The 20,761-nt window shown below is 36.2% G+C and overlaps 1 protein-coding gene across 3 annotated transcripts in view; it reads left to right on the top strand.

The window, feature by feature from the left end:
- Positions 1–20,761, top strand: part of ERCC6L2 (ERCC excision repair 6 like 2) — a 145,944-nt gene that overhangs the window by 70,646 nt on the left and 54,537 nt on the right. For all 3 annotated transcript variants that reach the window (XM_053577142.1, XM_053577146.1, XM_053577155.1), the window contains one exon: positions 18,293–18,388. In XM_053577142.1, the coding sequence (XP_053433117.1) occupies positions 18,293–18,388 (96 nt within the window). The remainder of the gene's footprint in view (positions 1–18,292; positions 18,389–20,761) is intronic.

The raw sequence follows: 20,761 nt of genomic DNA, 5'->3' as shown, positions 1-20,761 counted from the left end.
TCCATTTTCCTGTAAATGAATTGAAGAAGTAATTTCTCACATGAGTTCTTATGTACAGAGCATTAAATGACATAGAATGCTGTCTTCAATTAAGTTATGTAAAGCACACGTACACTTTCTTAATTTTAAAATAATGTTTCAGGATCAAGGAGGGGGGAGGTTTGAGGGAAGGAGGGTAAATGGCAGGACTACACCTATGGTGCATATTGCAAGGGTCCGTGTCTAATCTATTAAGTATAAAGTATAAATGTCTTAACACAATAATTAAATGAGGTGAAGGATACATTAACTAATTCAACGTAAGCATTCCAAATTGTATATAAAATCAGCACAGTATTAATGTATACATGATCTATGTGTTTATGACTTAATTAAAAACATCAAAATAAAAATGTTTCAAAGTGATAAAAGTGCTCAATAGCAGTTCAAATGGTACAGAATCTGAAATGACGAGCAGTAGTCTCACCGCTTCTGCTCCCCTCCAGGTCAGCTTCCCAATTACCTCTTCCCCTGTGTCTGTCAGAAATCGCTATTTAACCCATCCATTAAATTTTTAATTTTTAAATAGAAGTCCTATTTGGCTTTTTCAAATCTGCCTTACTATTCTACTTGGATTTTGTTCTTTATGATTTCTAGCCTTTCTTTTATTTCTTAGTAATGTTAATCATACTTTTTAAAATGTCTTTTGGAATGGTATTTTTTCTGTTTACTCTGTACTCGGAGGTGCTAAACCTATATGTTGATCCCTCTGACTTTTGCTTATGGAAGATGGTTTCTTCACATTTTATAAGTTTTTCTTTCTTTTGGGCTTATATTCAGTTGGACTTTTTTTTCTGTGGGAATCCTTTGGTGACCGGTTGTAGGAGTTTTCCACCCGTGTGGTTTTGCTTTGTTTCTGCTAGGCATCCTGACCTTCGCAAGTGAAAAAGTTTTAGATTTTTATTTCCTATTTGAAAAAATTCAAATTTCCTGAATTTGAAGCATTATTTATTGCATAAGTCACTATGTAAAGAAGTTTATATAATATAATAAATATATCCTTCATCTATGTTTTGCCAGAAGCACATAGTTCAGTTTTTATTTTTTTTTTCTCATTTTGCAATGGTTTATATTTAATTTATATTTCAGCAGAATCATTTTCACATTTGGCTTAGCCATTATTTTGCCAGTCTTCATTATCTTGTAGTTTATCAACTTTATACAGTTTGGAATCTGTGTTATGAAAGAGATATTTGCTATTTATTATTATTATTTGTCTATAAACTACTTTTGTAACTTCAACTCACTGCTCTTCTGCATTAGGTCAATTTTTTTCCCTTAGATTCAATGCCTTCTTCATTTTTGGTTTGCCCTCGTTTTACTGGAAAATATTTAATTTTTAATGTTTGTCCATCAGGTTTTTATGTATCTTCTAAGTCTTAGTCTTCTAATGTGGTGTTAGCATTAGCATACACCTACACATTTGCACACATCCTCTACATTTGTCACTTGTCCATATTATCTGTCAGCTATTAATATTTTAACTTTTACTTTGTCAAGGCATTAATGTTTTCATTAAGTCCTACAATAATAGCCAGGTAATTGTCCATAGGTTTGGAGGCCAAAAAACAGCATTTACGTTATTATGATTTTATAAGCATTCTTTAATGCCAGGCCAAGTAATGCTAAAATGATTTCTCTCAATGTTAATGACCTTTTAGTCAATTCAACCTTCTACTCTCTGTTTCTATGTGGCCTAGTTTTTTTTTAGATCTGATATATAACTATCATATTAAAGCTTTCTTTCACTGCTCTATTGCATTGGATCTTTTCCCTGGGTTCCCTACCATTTTCATTCTTACTTTGCCCCCTTGTTTTCCTAAGAAATATTTTCAAGTAACATTGTAAGCCAGGGTATCTGGAAAGCAAACTTTCTGCATCCCTGAGCATAGGAAATGTCTTTTTTAAGCACCCTCTCACTTAACTGAAACATTGGCAAACTACGTGTATTGAATTCTAGATTCAAAATAATTTCCTCTCAGATCTTTGAAGGGCTTGTAGCATTGTTCTCTGGTACTTAGTTTTGCAAAATATATGTCTAATACCAATCTGATTTTCATTCCTCTTTGGAGATTCTTAAGAGTTTTTATTCATCTATGGTATTCTAAAATTTCACAGTGATATATGAGTTGTAGTGTGTATCTTTGTTCATTCGCTGCACTGGGCAAATCTGAAGGTTTATATTCCTTTTCAACTCTGGAAAATGCTTTTTAAGATTATTTCTTATACAATGGCTCTCTTCTTCCATTTTCTCTGGTCTCTCTCTCTTGCCTGGTTTTCAGACTTTAGAACGTTTATGTTTATTCCTTAAATCTCTTGAACCTTTCTTTCATATTTTATGTTTTGTCTTTTTGTTCTATGTTCTGAGATATATAATTTTCCTATTACTGATTATTTTATTTGAAATAATTGTATTTTTAATCTAAAAAAATTCTTGCTTTCTGAGTTCTTTTGTTCTTTGAATTACCTTAAAACTTTAACTTTTCATAATTATTTCATTCAATTTATTTAAAGAAGAGTCCGCTCGCATTTTTCCTGGGGTTGGGTTTTTTACTGGAATTATTTACTGTAAATGACTTTGAGGAAATTGGCATTTTACTAATATTATTCCTTCCTATCCATGAACTTGGTATCTCTTTGTTTATTTGGGTTTTCTTATGAAGATTGTTTAAATGGATACTTCCCTTGACCCTTTAAAATACTTAATTCATAGCAATAAGACTTATTTAATTACGGATATTTTTGTGGACATTGAGATATAGTTAAGTTGTACTTTTTGATATATTAATTTGATACACAAAGAGAATGTGGTGGACTTAAGGAATGAGCACACAGCATGCTTATTAAGTGTCTGCCTCAGGTACCCTTTTTATTCTTTCAAAAACTTCCCTCTATTCTACCTCGACTCCTATAAGTTAAAGTCTCTGTGACATCTTTATGCTGTCACCTCTAATAAGTGTCACTGTCACCTTTCCTAATTTTCCAAAGGAGGAAATTCAGTTTCTGTTGAGCACTGAACTTTAAGTTAGGACACAGGGGTTTATATTTACATATTGGCCACTTAGGAGACCTTGAACAAGGTAATTAATTTTTCTGATCTCAATTTCCTCATCTGAAAAATGAGGAAAATAACATTTAGCTCATAGATCTGTCTTAAAAGAACCAGAATAGATGAAAGTATCTTGCACAATTCCTGGTATATAGTAGATGCTTAATAAATGTCCATTTCTTTCTATTTTGGATAGAAATTATAGGAGAAATTATAACCATTTTTCTCTCCCTGGATGATTAGAATTCAATGTAAAGAATTACCTAAGTATGGGTTGATTGTGTGATACAGTCTTGGCAGTTGACAAAGAAAATTTTATACTTATATAAAACCTCAGAAAAAGATTCGAAAGACAATAGGGATTAGGAAAGTGGTTTTTAATTTTGCCTTTCTTTTAAAAAATACAAAATTTTATCATAGTTACCACATAAAGCAGTTACTAAATATAGAGTATATAGATTAGGACATTCAAAACATGGAAAGATCACAATTGCTGTTATGTAAAGTCTAATAAGGTAGGTACACATTATATGCATCCTGTTTTGCTAAACAAATCTTTACTTTAGAAATAACTTCTAAAATAAATGAATAGTATTCTGATAAGTTTTGGCTAATAGAAAAATGAATCTGGCTCAGCACCTGTAGCAAAAAGGTTATGGCACCAGCCACATACACTGAAGGTGGCAGGTTCGAACCCAATCTGGGCCAGCTAAACAACAATGACAACTGCAACAAAACCAGGTGCTGTGGCAGGTGCCTATAGTCCCAGCTACTTGGGAAGCTGAGGCAAGAGAATCGCTTCAGCCCAAGAGTTTGAGGTTGCTGTGAGCTGTGACTTCATGGCACTCTACCGAGGGCAACATAATGAAACTATGTCTCCAAAAAAAAAAAAGAAAAATGAATCCAACATAACCAGTAAATAATTTTGTATTAATAAAAACTGTCAAAAAATGTATCATTGGTGGCTTCTGTTCACTGTATAACACAGGTCAAAAGTAAATAAAGATAAAATTTTTGGCTTCCATATGGGTGGCAAAAAGACTCTTGTAGCACAAATATGAGGCGATCTTTATTCTTGGTGTTAACTTTAACAGTTGTACATTAGTTGATGAAAAACAGTTTTCTAAGCACACTGTAGAACTTGAACCATAGTGCTTTCATAATTATTCACTTCTAAGAATTAAGCATATGGGATACTATGTTTTAAAATTAAGTGTTTCCAGATGATATAGGTGCCTCTAAGTAGTCCAGCACCATGATTCATAAACTTTAAAAGGCTCTGGGGAGAAGTCATTTTCTTTTCCTTGTAACTTCTTCCAAAATACTGTCTTAACTTCCCCAGAAAGATGAGGATGTTACTTTTATTATATATCCCAAGAGAAAGAGATTCTGAACTATTCATTTCAAATGTATCATTAGAATCATGGAATCTGCCTTTACTGCTTTATTTTATCTCAATCTCATACTTTTTTTGTTCAGTTCAGTGATTTTTATTGACCCTTAATGTTTACCAAGAAGAATAAGAGAATTTTTTGCCTTTTAGGAACAATATAATCCAATAAATGCTTTACTGGAGTCACGTGTGTGATTCCATAAGCATTTAAGGAATACCACATAGATAGATTTTGAAAGACCATAGAAGGATGGTGATGTTTAAATTTGGCTCCTTATAGATAAGATTTTACTAGACAGAAAAGGAAAAACAGGTTTAGGTAAAAGGTATTTTAGGCAAAGAGAACTTAAGTGGCTAGTGCTTAGGATAGATAGAGGGAAGAGCTGGATGTATAACTAAACAGGGGAAATAATTTGTTAACTTAACAAAGCTCAGTTTAACAAAGTGGTTGAGCATGTCCATTCTATAACAAATCCTGGAGAAGGAGGCAACTCTTTTAAAGTTTGTAACTTAAAAGCATGGAGATGGAGGAAGAGTTGTTCAGAAATACATAAAATGACCATTCCAATACTGTGAGGCAATGCAGAGTAGAGGAAGCACGGAAGACAAATATTTAGTTCAGGCTTTATCAGTGATACTTGAAGGACAAGTGAAGTTAGATGAAGAAGAGAGCAAAGAAAATTGTATGAAGGCAACTTAAAGTATTTTGGTAGTTCATGGGTAAAGTTCAAGAATGGCTGGTATCATATCCCCAGCTGCAGAGAAGCTAGGCTTGGTCATTGAGGTCTGAGGAATTGGTCAATTGTGTGGTTTTAAACAGAGGAATGGTATACTTAATTTTTTATATTCCATGTTTATAATAATTTTTATGTAAAGTGACAATGGACTTTAGGTCTGAGGTAAAGAAGGATAGTTAGGAGACTGATGAAGTAATATATGCAAATGCAATGTAGTAACAACTTGAAACAGGGCAGTGGTAATAGGGTTGGAGAAGACATTTGTGAGTAAAACATTTTTGAGGTGAACCTGATAGGACTTGATATTGGTTAACAGAGAACAAAAAGTCTGTGGTACCTAAGGTGGCTTTGTCTTTGACGAGTGAATATATAGTGATATCATCAGCCAAAAGAAGAAATATGTGGAGAGAGGAACTCTGGGTCCAGCAAAGTATAAAATGTAGCTCATTATAAAGTAAGCATTGGTATTATTTCATCTTGTTTTCTTCTCAGCGGAGATAGGGAACATGTGGTATCTCAGTGCAATATAACCCTTACCTCTCTCTGTGTTCACTGTGATGGGTCCAAAATGTACTTTGTAAAGTCCTGGCTGCCTACATCGTCATCAATGTGTGATTGTGGAAATGATTCTTAATACCAAAAGGAGATTCTATATTATGTTAAGTCTATATGGATATTACTGTTAGCCATACTTTTTAATTGAACATTTTATTTCGAGATATTTGTAGATTCACAAATAGTTTTAAGAGATAATACAGAATGATCCCATGTATCATTCACCCAGTTTCCCCCAATGTAACAACTGTAAAACTGTAGTGCAGTGTCATAACGGTCACAGTGGAGATACATACAATTCTGTTATCACGAGAATCCTTCATGTTCATAGCCTCACCCACGTTCCTCTCTCCCCTTTGTCCCTGACCCCTGGAAACCACTAATCCGGTCTCCATTTCTGTAATTTTACCATTATTAAGAATGTTATGTAAATGGAATTATACAATATGTACAACATTTTTGCATTTTCTTTTCTCACTCAGCATAATTCCTTGGAAATTTACCCAAACTGTTGCATGTATCAATGATTCTTTCCTTTTTATTGCTGAGTAGTATATGTTACAGATACACCACTTTGTTTAAACATTTACCTGCTGAAGGACACCTGGGTTTTTCCCAGTTTTTATTTTTTTATTTTATTTTATTTTTTTTTTAATTTTTTTATTAAATCATAACTGTATACAATGATATGATTATGGGGCATCATACACTCACTTCATAAACCATTTGACACTTTTTTATCACAGTGGTTAACATAGCCTTTCCGGCGTTATCTCAGTTACTGTGCCAAAACATTTATATTCTACATTTACCAAGTTTCGCAAATACCCCTGTAATATGCACCACAGGTGTGATCCCACCGATTCCCCTCCCTCTACCCACCCCCCCCTTTCCCACTTCCCCCTGTTGTTAAGTTGTAGCTGGGTTATAGCTTTCATGTGAGAGTCCCAAATTAGTTTCATAGTAGGGCTGTGTACATTGGGTATTTTTTCTTCCATTCTTGGGATACTTTACTAAGAAGAATATGTTCCAGCTCCATCCATGTAAACATGAAAGAGGTAAAGTCTCCATCTTTCTTTAAGGCTACATAGTATTCCATGGTATACATATACCACAATTTATTAATCCATTCGTGGATCGATGGGCACTTCGGCTTTTTCCATGACTTAGCAATTATGAATTGGGCTGCAATAAACATTCTGGTACAAATATCTTTGTTATGTTGTGATTTTTGGTCTTCTGGGTATATGCCCAGCAGAGGAATTACAGGATTGAATGGCAGATCTATTTTTAGATCTCTGAGTGTTCTCCATATATCTTTCCAAAAGGAATGTATTAATTTGCATTCCCACCAGCAGTGCAGAAGTGTTCCCTTTTCTCCGCATCCACGCCAACATCTCTGGTCTAGAGATTTTGTGATATAGGCTAGTCTCATTGGAGTTAGATGATATCTCAAAGTAGTTTTGATTTGCATTTCTCTGATGATTAAAGATGATGAGCATTTTTTCATATGTCTGAAGGCCGTGCGCCTGTCTTCTTCAGAGAAGTTTCTCTTCAAATCCCTTGCCCAGCCTGCGATGGGATCCCTTGTTTTTTTCTTGCTGATGCGTTTGAGTTCTCTGTGGATTCTGGTTATTAAACCTTTGTCAGAGTTATACGCTGCAAATATCTTCTCCCATTCTGAGGGCTGTCTGCTTGCTCTGCTTACTGTGTTCTTAGCTGTGCAGAAGCTTTTTAGTTTGATCAAGTCCCAGTAGTGTATTTTTGAAGCTGCTTCAATTGCCCAGGGGGTTCTCCTCATGAAATACTCACCCAGACCAATTTCTTCAAGGGTTTTCCCTGCATTCTCCTCTAGTATTTTTATAGTTTCATGTCTTAAGTTTAAATCTTTAATCCAATGAGAGTCTATCTTAGTTAATGGTGAAAGGTGTGGGTCCAATTTCAGTCTTCTGCAGGTTGCCAGCCAGTTCACCCAGCACCATTTGTTAAATAGGGAATCTTTTCCCCACTGAATGTTTTTAATTGGCTTGTCAAAAATCAAATAGCGGTAAGTAGCTGGATTCATCTCTTGGTTCTCTATTCTATTCCAGATATCTACTTCTCTGTTTTTGTGCCAATACCATGCTGTTTTGATCACTATCGATTTGTAGTAAAGTCTGAGGTCTGGTAGTGTGATTCCTCCTGTTTTGTTTTTATTTCTGAGTAATGTCTTGGCTATTCGAGGTTTTTTCTGATTCCATATAAAACGAAGTAATGTTTTTTCAAGATCTTTAAAATATGACAGTGGAGCTTTAATAGGGAGTGCGTTGAAATTATATATTGCTTTGGGTAGTATGGACATTTTGATAATGTTGATTCTTCCTAGCCATGAGCATGGTATGTTTTTCCATTTGTTAACATTTTCGGCTATTTCTTTTCTTAGAGTTTCATAGTTCTCTTTATAGAGATCTTTCACGTCTTTTGTTAGGTAAATTCCCAAATATTTCATCTTCTTTGGCACTACTGTGAATGGGATAGAGTCCTTAACTGCTTTTTCAATTTGACTGTTGTTGGTGTATATAAAGGCTACCGATTTATGAATGTTGATTTTGTAACCTGAGACGCTGCTGTATTCCTTGATCACTTCTAGGAGTTTTGTAGTAGAGTCCCTAGTGTTTTCCAGATACACAATCATATCATCTGCGAAGAGCGAGAGTTTGATCTCTTCTGACCCTATATGGATACCCTTGATCGCCTTTTCTTCCCTAATTGCGGTGGCTAAAACTTCCATTACAATGTTGAAAAGCAATGGAGACAATGGGCAGCCTTGTCTGGTTCCTGATCTGAGTGGAAATGATTCCAATTTAACTCCATTCAATATGATATTGGCTGTGGGTTTGCTGTAGATAGCCTCTATCAGTTTAAGAAAAGTCCCTTCTAGACCAATTTTCTTGAGTGTTCTGATCATGAAGGGATGCTGGATATTATCAAAAGCTTTTTCTGCATCAATTGAGAGAATCATATGGTCTTTGTTTTTTAATTTGTTTATGTGCTGAATTACATTTATAGATTTACGTATATTGAACCAGCCTTGAGACCCTGGGATAAAACCAACTTGGTCATGATGTATAATTTGTTTGATGTGTTGCTGGATTCTGTTTGTTAGGATCTTGTTGAATATTTTTGCATCTATATTCATTAGTGATATTGGTCTATAATTTTCTTTTCTTGTTGGGTCTTTTCCTGGTTTGGGGATCAGGGTGATATTTGCTTCATAGAACGTGTTGGGTAGTCTTCCTTCTTTTTCTACATTTTGGAACAGGTTGAGTAATATAGGTACTAATTCCTCTTTAAAGGTTTGGTAGAATTCTGACGTGAAACCATCTGGTCCCGGGCTTTTCTTTTTAGGGAGGTTTTGTATAGTTGATGCTATTTCTGAACTTGATATGGGTCTGTTCAACATTTCCACTTGATTCTGGTTAAGTCTTGGAAGGTGGCGTGCTTCCAAGTATCGGTCTATTTCCTTCAGATTTTCATATTTCTGAGAATAAAGTTTCTTGTAATATTCATTAAGGATTTTTTGGATTTCTGATGAGTCTGTGGTTATTTTGTCTTTGTTGTTTCTGATTGATGATATTAGAGATTTTACTCTTTTTTTCCTGATTAGGTTGGCCAGAGGTTTATCTATTTTATTGACCTTTTCAAAAAACCAGCTTTTTGATTTATTGATCTGTTGTATTATTCTTTTGTTTTCAATTTCATTTAATTCTGCTCTAATTTTGGTTATTTCTTTTCTTCTACTGGGTTTGGGGTTGGAATGTTCTTCCTTTTCCAGTTGCGTGAGATGTCCCATTAAGTTGTTAACTTCCTCTCTTTCCGTTCTCTTGAGGAAGGCTTGCAGTGCTATAAATTTCCCTCTTAGAACTGCCTTTGCAGTGTCCCAGAGGTTCTGATAGCTTGTGTCTTCATTGTCATTTTGTTCCAAAAAATTGGTGATTTCTTTCTTAATCTCATCTCTGACCCAGCTATCATTCAGCATAAGGTTATTTAACTTCCATGTTTTTGTATGGGTATGCAGATTCCTGTTGTTACTCAATTCAAGTTTTATTCCATGATGGTCCGAGAAGATGCATGGAATAATTTCTATTCCTTTAAATTTACTGAGGTTAGACTTGTGACCTAAAATGTGATCAATTTTGGAGTAAGTTCCGTGGGCTGATGAGAAGTATGTGTATTCAGTTTTGTTGGGATGAAATGTTCTGTAGATGTCTGCTAAATCTAAATATTGGATGGTTAGGTTTAAATCTAAGATTTCTTTGCTCAGCTTCTTTCTGGAGGATCGATCCAACACTGCCAAGGGAGTGTTGAAATCTCCAACGATTATGGAGCTGGAGGAAATCAAGTTACTCATGTCTGTTAGAGTTTCTCTTATAAATTGAGGTGCATTCTGGTTGGGTGCATAGATATTAATAATTGAGATCTCGTCATATTGAGTATTACCCTTAACAAATATGAAGTGACCATTCTTGTCCTTCCTTACTTTTGATGGTTTAAAGCCTACTGTATCTGCAAATAAAATTGCAACACCTGCTTTTTTCTGATTACCATTTGCCTGAAATATGGATGACCATCCTTTCACCCTGAGTCTGTATTTGTCTTTTAAGTTGAGATGTGACTCTTGTATGCAACAAATATCTGGCTTAAGTTTTTGTATCCAGTCAGCTAACCTATGCCTCTTTAGAGGACAGTTTAAGCCATTCACATTGATGGAGAGTAAGGATAAGTCTGGTGGAATTTTGGGTATCGAGTTTTTCAAAGGTCCAGTGGACATTTTTAATCCTTTCGCCAGTGTGGAAGTTGGAGTTTGATCCGAAGTTTCTGATTGAGTTTACTTTTGTGGTATAGGATTGGGTTGGTCATTGTGGAGGATAGGTCTGAGAACATCCTGAAGAGCTGGTTTACTTATGGCAAATTTTTTCAACATATGAATGTCATTGAAGTATTTAATTTCTCCATCATAGATGAAACTCAGTTTAGCTGGATACAAGATCCTGGGTTGAAAGTTTTTTTGCTTTAGGAGATTAAAAGTTGATGACCAGCCTCTTCTTGCTTGCAAAGTTTCAGCAGAGAGATCTGCAGTTATTCTAATATTCTTACCTTTGTACGTTATAGTTTTCTTTCGCCGGGCTGCTTTGAGAATCTTCTCTTTCATGTTAACTTTAGTGAAGCTAATTATGATATGTCTGGGAGATGGCTTATTGGGGTTGAATCGTGCTGGGGTTCTGAAGCTGTCTGCTATCTGAATTTCAGATTCTCTAGGCATGTCTGGAAAATTTTCTTTCATAATTTCATGTAGAAGGGCCTCTGTGCCCTTGGCTGCCACTTCATCAGTCTCCGAAATTCCTATAACTCTTATGTTATTTTTTTTCGAATTATCTGAGAGCTCTCTGAGTGAGTGATCCGTTTTTGCTCTCCATTTCTCTTCCTCTTTGAGAGATTGGGAGCGTTCAAAGACTTTATCTTCAATGTCAGTAATCCTTTCTTCTGCTTGCTCCATTCTGTTACTGAGGGATTCTACTGTATTTTTCATATCTTTGAGGGCTGTAAGTTCTTGTTTCAGTGTGTCTAAGTCTTTGGTGGTTTTGTCTTTAAATTCGTTAAATTCTTGAGACAGTTTTTGAATTTCTCCTCGAATTCCTAATTCCATTTTATTAATCTTGTCTGCAAACCAAATTCTGAATTCGACTTCTGACATCTCAGCCAGTTGTTTATGAATGGGATCTTCAATCACATCTGCCGTATCTTTTCTTGGGGGGGTTGATCTATTCTGGTTATTCATGTTACCAGAGTTTTTCCGCTGATTCCGCCCCATGGTTTACTCCCTTTGGTTTTTCCCCTGGGGTTTTATCGAGGGCCCGTACAGTGTTGTGGCCTGAGAAACTGGGGCCCTGTCTGGTGTGGTGGAGCAAAGTGGTTCTGTCTTGTTTTCAGCTGGTTTCTGTTCGATCCTATTGCAACTTCTACTCTGGCTTGAAGTCTCAGCTGTGTGGAAAAATCAGCAATTAAGTCACCCCGCCTGCCCACCTCTGGCCCCAGTTGGAAAAGGAGAATCAAACCTTCCTACAATCGCACACCCAGGGCACCACCTGAAAAGTCCTCAGTCTATTAGCCCAGTTCAAAAGGTCCGAATCAACTGTCTCAATCGGCACTTGTCTCAGGTGGAAGGGTTCAAGACGTCTCTGGGAACTGGATCACAGGGGCCTGGTGACTCCTCTGAGACAGCTCACCCCAGTGCAGCGTGGAGTCAGGAGGAGCCACCCTGCAAACAGAGCAGTCTGGGAAGGTTGACGTCTCCTTCCCCACTTTGCCCCTCCGTCGGACCCAGTCACTGGTATCTCTGCAGATGGCTAACCCAGTTGCCTGCAGTGAACAGACACTCCAGGGGTTTGCACCTGCCTGAATCGCGAGGAAGTCTGCCAGGCCCCCGCAGACTGCCGCTATCTAGCTGGAGGAGATGGGGCCTGACATCTTTGAGTGTTTGATGCAGGTGATGGGAAGGAGGTGTTCACTCAGGCTTAGCCCCGTCCCTGATGGATGCTGCTAACAGAACAGAAGAGAACAGACAACTTTGTGAGGTTCTGTCTCTGTTCCTGTCGTCGCCTACAGGAGACGGGCTGTTTTGAGTTCAAACGTCTTTGCTGCTGGAGAATTGCGTCTGAACACCTCTCTGGGTCGGCCCCGCCCTGGAGGCTTCTGGGTTTGTGAGCCGTGTCACCGGTGGCTTCTTCTGGTTGCCCAGGGAGACAGGGGGTATGGCCTCAGAATATCCAGAGTGAGCGTTCTTTTGTTTGCGTCCTTGTGATCACAACTTGCCTCAGCGGTGTTGATGTGTGTTCTTCAGCCTTCTCTCTTGGTGAGGCTCAAGTCCACCAGGATACTTACTAAATTCCTGTCCCTTAACTCTCCTTCTGGACGGGAGCCTTTGTTGAAAGCTGGCTTCAGTCCGCCATCTTTCAAAAGAAGTCTCCCAGTTTTTAATGATTACAAATGAAGTTGATGGATGTTTTGGTATCAGTTTTTGTTTGTTTGTTTTTATTCCTCTGGGATAAATACTAAATAGTGCAACTGCTAGATTGTATGGTAGTTACGTACTAAGTTTTATAAGAAACTGCTGAACTATTTTCCAGAGTGGCTATATTCTTTTTAACATTCCTTACAGCAATGTATGAGTGATCAAGTTCCTCTGCATCTTCACTAATATTTGCTATTGTCACTGGTTTTTATTTTAGCCACACTGATGGGTATGTAGAGACCTCTCACTGTGTTTTTCTTTGCATTTCCTAATGGCTAATGATGTTGAATATCTCTTCATGTGCATATTGTATAAAACTGGTATCAATTCTTCTCTATTGGTAAAATTCCCCCAGGGGAACTATCTTGGCTTGGAGATTTTTTTCCTAAGATGTTTTTAAATAAATATTCCTTTTCTTTAATGATTATAGGATTGTTCAAATTGTCTAATTTAGTTTAATTTAGCCATTTGTGGTTTTTGAGGAATTGGTTCATTTCTTCTAACTTGCTGAATTTATAAGCGTAAAGTTTTTCCCTGACCCTTTTAATAGGATGAAGTTCAGTATGAGTTCAGTTCTCTTAAATTTGTTGAGTTTTGTATTATGGCCCAGAATTTGGTCTATCTTGGTAAATGTTCTATGAGCACTGAGAAAAAAAGGGTGTATTCTGCTGTTCTTGGGTGAAGTGTTTCATATATGCTGATTAGGTCCTATTGGTTGGTTGTTTTCTTCTTTTATATCCTTGCTGATTTTCTCTCTAGTAGTTTTATCAATCACTAAATATGGGGTATTAAAATCCTCAAACTATAATTATGCATTTATTTCTCTTTTCAGCTTTATTAGTTTGACTTCATGTGTAGTTCAGTTCTGTTATTTTGGTATGTTCACCTGGTAAATTGATCTTTTTATCATCATGTGTTGTGTCTCTTTTCTCTGGTAATTGTCTTTGCTCTGATGTAAACTGTGTCTTATGTTAACACATGTATCGCCAAATCTGCTTTTTTCTTAATATTTGTATGGCATATCTTTTATCATTCTTTACTTTCAACCTACATATGTCATCATATTTAAACAGTTTTTTTTTTTTTTTTTTGTAGATAGCATATTGTCAGATCATTTGTTTTTTTAAATCTACTTTGCCTTTTCGCAGATGATATGATTGTATATCTGGAAAACACCAGGGATGCTACTACAAAACTCTTAGAAGTGATCAAGGAATACAGCAGCGTCTCAGGTTACAAAATCAACATTCATAAATCGATAGCCTTTATATATACCAATAATAGTCAAACTGAAAAAACGGTTAAGGACTCTATTCCATTCACAGTAGTGCCAAAGAAGATGAAATATTTCGGAGTTTATCTAACAAAGGATGTGAAAGATCTCTATAAAGGGAATTATGAAAATCTAAGAAAAGAAATAGCTGAAAATGTTAACAAATGGAAAAACATACCATGCTCAGGGCTGGGAAGAATTAACATTGTTAAAACGTCCATACTACCCAAAGCACTATACAATTTTAAAATATGCAATCCCTATTAAAGCTCCACTGTCATACTTTAAAGATCTTGAAAAAATAATACTTCGTTTTATATTTGCAGAAAAAACCTCGAATAGCCAAGACATTACTCAGAAATAAAAACAAAGCAGGAGGAATCACGCTACCAGACCTCAGACTATACTATAAATTGATAGTGATCAAAACAGCATGGTACTGGCACAAAAACAGAGAGGTAGATGTCTGGAACAGAATCGAGAACCAAGAGAGGAACCCGGCTACTTACCGTTATTTGATCTTTGACAAGCCAATTAAAAACATTCAGTGGGGAAAAGATTCCCTATTTAACAAATGGTGCTGGGTGAACTGGCTGGCAACCTGTAGAAGACTGAAACTGGACCCACACCTTTCACCATTAACTAAGATAGACTCTCACTAGATTAAAGATTTAAACTTAAGACATAAAACAATAAAAATACTAGAAGAGAGCGCAGGGAAAACCCTTGAAGAAATCGGTCTGGGTGACTATTTTATGAGGAGGACCCCGGGCAATTGAAGCAGCTTCAAAAATACACTACTGGGACCTGATCAAACTAAAAAGCTTCTTCTGCACAGCCAAGAACACAGTAAGTAAAGCAAGCAAACAGCCTTCAGAATGGGAGAAGATATTTGCAGGTTATGTCTCCGACAAAGGTTTAATAACCAGAATCCACAGAGAACTCAAATGTATAAGCAAGAAAAGAACAAGTGATCCCATCTCAGGCTGGACAAGGGACTTGAAGAGAAGCTTCTCTGAAGAAGACAGGCACACGGCCTACAGACATATGAAAAAATGCTCATCATCCTTAATCATCAGAGAAATGCAAATCAAAACTACTTTGAGATATCATCTAACTCCAGTAAGATTAACCCATATCACAGAATCCCAAGATCAGAGATGTTGGCATGGATGTGGAGAAAATCTACATTGCTGGTGGGAATGTAAATTAATACATTCCTTTTGGAAAGATGTCTGGAGAACACTTAGAGATCTAAAAATAGGTCTGCCATTCAATCCTATAATTCCTCTACTAGGTATATACCCAGAAGACCAAAAATCACATAATAACAAAGATATTTGTATCAGAATGTTTATTGCAGCCCAATTCATAATTGCTAAGTCATGGAAAAAGCCCAAGTGCCCATTGATCCACGAATGGATTAATAAATTGTGGTATATGTAAACCATGGAATATTATGCAGCCTTAAAGAAAGATGGAGACTTTACCTCTTTTATGTTTACATGGATGGAGCTGCAACATATTCTTCTTAATAAAGTATCTCAAGAATGGAAGAAAAAGTATCCAATGTACTCAGCCCTACTATAAAACTAATTTATGGCTTTCATATGAAAGCTATAACCCAGTTATAACCTGAGAATATGGGGAAGGGAGAAAGGGAGGGGAGGGAGGGGAGAGGATGGGCAGAGGGAGGGTGATTGGTGGGATTACACCTGCGGTGCATCTTACAAGGGTACATGTGAAACTTAGTAAATGTAGAATATAAATGTCTTAACACAATAACTAAGAAAATGCCAGGAAGGCTATGGTAACCAGTGTGATGAAAATGTGTCAAACGGTCTGTAAAACCAGTGTATGGTGCCCCATGATCGCATTAATGTAGACAGCTATGATTTAATAATAAAAAAAAATTGGTTAAATGGCAAAAATAAATAAATTAAAACAAAATCTACTTTGCCAGTCACTGATTTAAAATGGCATATTTGGGCTACTCCATTTAAGGTAATCATTGATATATAGTAGAACTTTCATAGTTGACCACTTCCCTATACTGACCATCTTTTTAAGTTGACCTAATTTTCAAAGACTGGATATGTACTACATGCCCTCAGTGTGAAATTCCTTATGTTGACCACCTCCATATGTTGACCAGATCCTTATAGCCCCTCAGATGGTCAACTTACAGAGGTCCACTGTACTTAACTTTTTTCCGTTTTTTCCTGTTTCTGGTTCCACTGTTTCTATTATTTAAATATTTCTTAGGATTCTGTATCTATTTTGTATAGTGCTTTTTAGTATACTGCTTTTGTATAGCTTTCTTCAGGATTGCTCTAGGTATTACAATACACATAGTAACTTTTCACAGTCTACCTGTGTACTATTTTGCCAATTTGAATGAAGTGTAGAAACCTTAGTTAAGTTTAGCTTACTTGTGTTTAAGTCCATTTTCCTACCCCACTTTTAAAATATAATTGTCTTAGTCATTTCCTGTATATACACTGAGCAGCGTGTCAGGTGGTGTTACAGTTTCTCTTTAACCATGAAATATGATTATGAAACTCATGAGAAACAGAATGGTTTTTATTCACTCCTATTTTAACCAGTTGTGATGTTTTAACCTTTCTGAAGTTCCAAACCTTCTGTTATCACTTCCTTTATGTTTAATGAGCTTCATTTAGCCATTCTTTTAGGTTAGATCTGCTGGTGACAAATTATCTTAGTTTTCCTTAATGTGAAAATGCTATAATTTCCCTTTCCCTCCTGAAGGATATTTCCACCACATTAAAATATTTATCATATTATTTCAACATCTGATTCATCTCCGTGTTATCATCTATAGATTGTCTTTCTCATTCAAGTTGAAATTTTCCTGGTTCTTTTTTTTTTTTGTAGAGACAGAGTCTCACTTTATGGCCCTCGGTAGAGTGCCGTGGCCTCACACAGCTCACAGCAACCTCCAACTCCTGGGCTTAAGTGATTCTCTTGCCTCAGCCTCCCGAGTAGCTGGGACTACAGGCGCTCGCCACAACGCCCAGCTATTTTTTGGTTGCAGTTTGGCCGGGGCCGGGTTTGAACCCGCCACCCTCGGTATATGGGGCCGGCGCCTTACCGACTGAGCCACAGGCGCCGCCCATTTTCCTGGTTCTTGGTATAAGCGATTTTTTTATTGTATCTTGGATATTTTGGGTATTATTTTATAAGGTTCCATATCTTATCTAAATCTTCTGTTTTAATACACCTCCTATGACATCATGCTATCTAAGTAGGGATAGAAATTCAGATTCCCTGTTGATCTCTGATGATACCCTGAGAGGGAGGTGCTTTATTCCTGCTCGCAGATAGCCTTTCCTGATACCATAGAGGGAAACCCTAAAGTCCCAGCTTCTCTTTCAGTCTTCTCTGACACCACCTCAGAAGGGATGAGCAGTGCCTCATTGAAGCCCAGCGAGGGTGGAAGTCTAGTATCTTCATTCAGCCTTTGCTGACCAGGGCAGAGGTGGGGCCACAGACTGTCCCTTGGTATTCGGCAGGAGTAGGTGATCTTTCTGTCTTGCAAGGCTACATCTTTCCTAGTTCTTTGGCTAAAAGAAAAAGGCTTTTTCTTAGGGCGTTATTCATCTGTGACTGTTGGTATTTCTAGTTCATTGGCTTCTCTAGTACCTCCCCCCCGCCCCCCGCCCCAGGATATATTAAGCAAAAAAGAAATCCAGGTCATTCCTTAAGTCTTGTAGTCCATAACATATTTATCCTCTCTAATCTTTCAGAGTCTTATGTTTATTTCATAAATAATGTCCAGGATTTTTAGCTGTACTTTGGAGGAATAAGGAGATGTGCATCTATTCCCTGAGTTAATTTTTAAATGTCTTTACTACTTTATTTAGCTAGAATGCACTAATAGTTTTTTAAAATTATGGTGGGAAAATCTTACAGAAGTAATATTTGAGCATATAAGCATAACTTATTTACAAGCACTCTAATAGCTGACTTTTTAAGTCACTTTTGATAGCTGATTTTTTTCTACCACTTTACTACAGTGATAGAAAAAGAATATATACCATAGGTATTTAATTTGTGAAATAACTGTGTTTTAATCACCTTATTTTTTTCTGAAGATAATGCAATATTGTATTGTTTTGGCTATAGAAATCTGGCACAATTGAATTACACTGTGCTTTGTGTCTATTTCCTCCAGGGCTGGTGGACTTGGCCTCAATTTTGTTGGTGCCAATGTTGTTGTATTATTTGATCCTACATGGAATCCAGCAAATGATCTTCAAGCCATTGACAGGTATAATACTGAAAAATTTTAAAGTAATTTGTACATACTGTTAATCTAAAAATACTCCTGAACTTTTTATCTTGTTATAACTATGATTAGAAAAGAGGAGAAACCTTGTGAAAACTTCTATTTAAGATAACCCTGAGTTTCTGAATCCAAATATCAGGCCAATGATAGCCATTTATTTTCCATCCATCTCAAAATCCCATTACTATGACAGAAATGGCTTCCAAAGAAAGAATGAATCCATAATACTGCATGAAAATAGGTCATTTGTCTCCTAATAGATCTGAAGTTTTGAGAAAATCCTGGTAGAAAGCAAAATAGAATCTGCGTAATAAAGATGCCAGCAGAGAAAAACCACAATCCAAAGACTTCAAGAAAGAATAGAGAAATTTCAAGCATGCGGTTAGCAACTACACGATGTGGGAGTAGACAGAGTGTATCCTTTGGGGAAATTAATGTGCTTACTGTAAGGCACATTCCTCTCCCACACTCTGTTTTTACAGAGGGGTTGGCTGTAACAGGTGCTCCTTGATTAAAGCTGAAAGAATAACTTCACTCATTTTATAAATAAAGCAGGGATCTAACTATAGAAAGGTTCCTAGAATGGGTATTGGAAGCAGATTATACAGCAGAGCCAAACCTCAAGTAGTCCCAGATCTTCACAGGACACAAAAAGGCGAGATGATTAAATAGACCTGTTACCTGCATGGAAACCCAAACCAGCTTTCCAATGTGACCCCCCCAGTCCCTCATTTAATTATGAATGAAAAATTAAGAATTATGGGACATTTTAATAAAACTGGCAGCATGAAAGAAAAGGGCCACAGTGGAAAACAGAAACTGAAAGTAATAAAATACAAATAGAACAACAAGAAAAAAGGTGCAGAGAAAACAAAAGTAGTTCTTAGCAATGAAAACTATTGCCAAAATAACTCAGTAGAAGGTCTGAATAATAAAAAGGAGAGGACTAAGGGTAGAAATTGATATGGAAGATAAAAGGAATGAATATTTTAAAATATAAAGTCAAGTAACAAATAGATAGGACATACTTATAAAGAGAAATTAAGGAAAAATACCAGGAATCATTATCTGTCTATTCAAAACAAAAAGAACAGAGAGACTAGAGGATGAGGAGACAATTGAAGACAAATTGGAGAAAATTTTTGTTAACTTTGAAGAGGCACTGAGTACCAAGTAACAATAATGACTGAGAAGTAGGGAGAACATATATTTTGGTGATATTTGTAAGTTTCAATGATAAAGAGAAGGGCTAAATGATTCCAGAGTAAGAAACAGGAAGGGAATTATTTCTGAAAACTGAACAAAAAGGAAAAAGTAAGTTATCAACAGAGAAGTGAGAATCATACTCATTTTAGCACCTCAGAAGAACAGATTTTCATGTGTAGTGTAAGATTCTAGCTGACAATGGAGTTGTCAGAGTAAAAAAATACATACGACTTTGTTAAAAAAATTATTTTGACTTGTAGTTGTAATGAATAATTAAAATATTAATATTTAAGCACAAAACTAAAGCAACTGTTGCTATCCAGAAATTGAGAAAATTTATTACCCATAGTCTGAAAACATTGCTCAAGGATATAATTTAAGAAATGAAATTTTAAGAAGACAAAATATTCTTATCAGTGATAGTCAAAGAATATTCTCACATTTATAGTCAGGTCTAAAACTTTGTTGATAGTGTGGCTGAGTGACTTAATGCAATTATAAAGAATTCTTCCAAATACAAAGGAATGGTATGAAAAAATTAGTTAACAATCTAGATCTAAATCTTCATGTAATTTCAATAAACATCAAGGTGGAGATGGAGGAAGGGTAAAATTATGTTAGAACTTCTCTCCTCTCTGGAAAGGATCAGAAGATCCTGGTCAGTTCTCAAAATTTATGCCAAAAATTGTTTTTAAATGCTACCAAAAAATTTAGGGATGACAAGTAAAGAGTGGGGCATAATAATTACCCCATGCTCAGACTCTACCCTCCAGGCATTCTAATTCCACAGGACTAAAATGTGAATCTACAAGCTACATTTTAGAAAATGCCCATCTTGTGCATCAAAGGACTCAATCAACAGAATAAGAAGCCAATTCACAGAATGGAAGAAAATATTTGCAAATCACATATCTAATAATGTATTGTTATCTAGGATATTTAAACAACTCCTAAAATTCAACAACAAAAAAACCCACTTCAAAATTGGGCAAAGGACTTGAAGAGACATTTCTCTAAAGAAGATATATAGTACGTATAGGGTGTCCATAAAGTTTGTGTGCAATTTTAAATTGCTTTTTTAATTGGTGGCCTTTATGGCCACCCTGTATAAATGGTGAAAAAACTATGAGATACCACTTCACACATTAA

The sequence above is a fragment of the Nycticebus coucang genome, chromosome 2, assembly GCF_027406575.1.
Source record: "Nycticebus coucang isolate mNycCou1 chromosome 2, mNycCou1.pri, whole genome shotgun sequence".
In the NCBI taxonomy this organism is placed as follows: Eukaryota; Metazoa; Chordata; class Mammalia; order Primates; family Lorisidae; genus Nycticebus; species Nycticebus coucang.
Note: the sequence above shows the minus strand (reverse complement) of the source record. Positions and strands in the feature narration are given on the sequence as shown.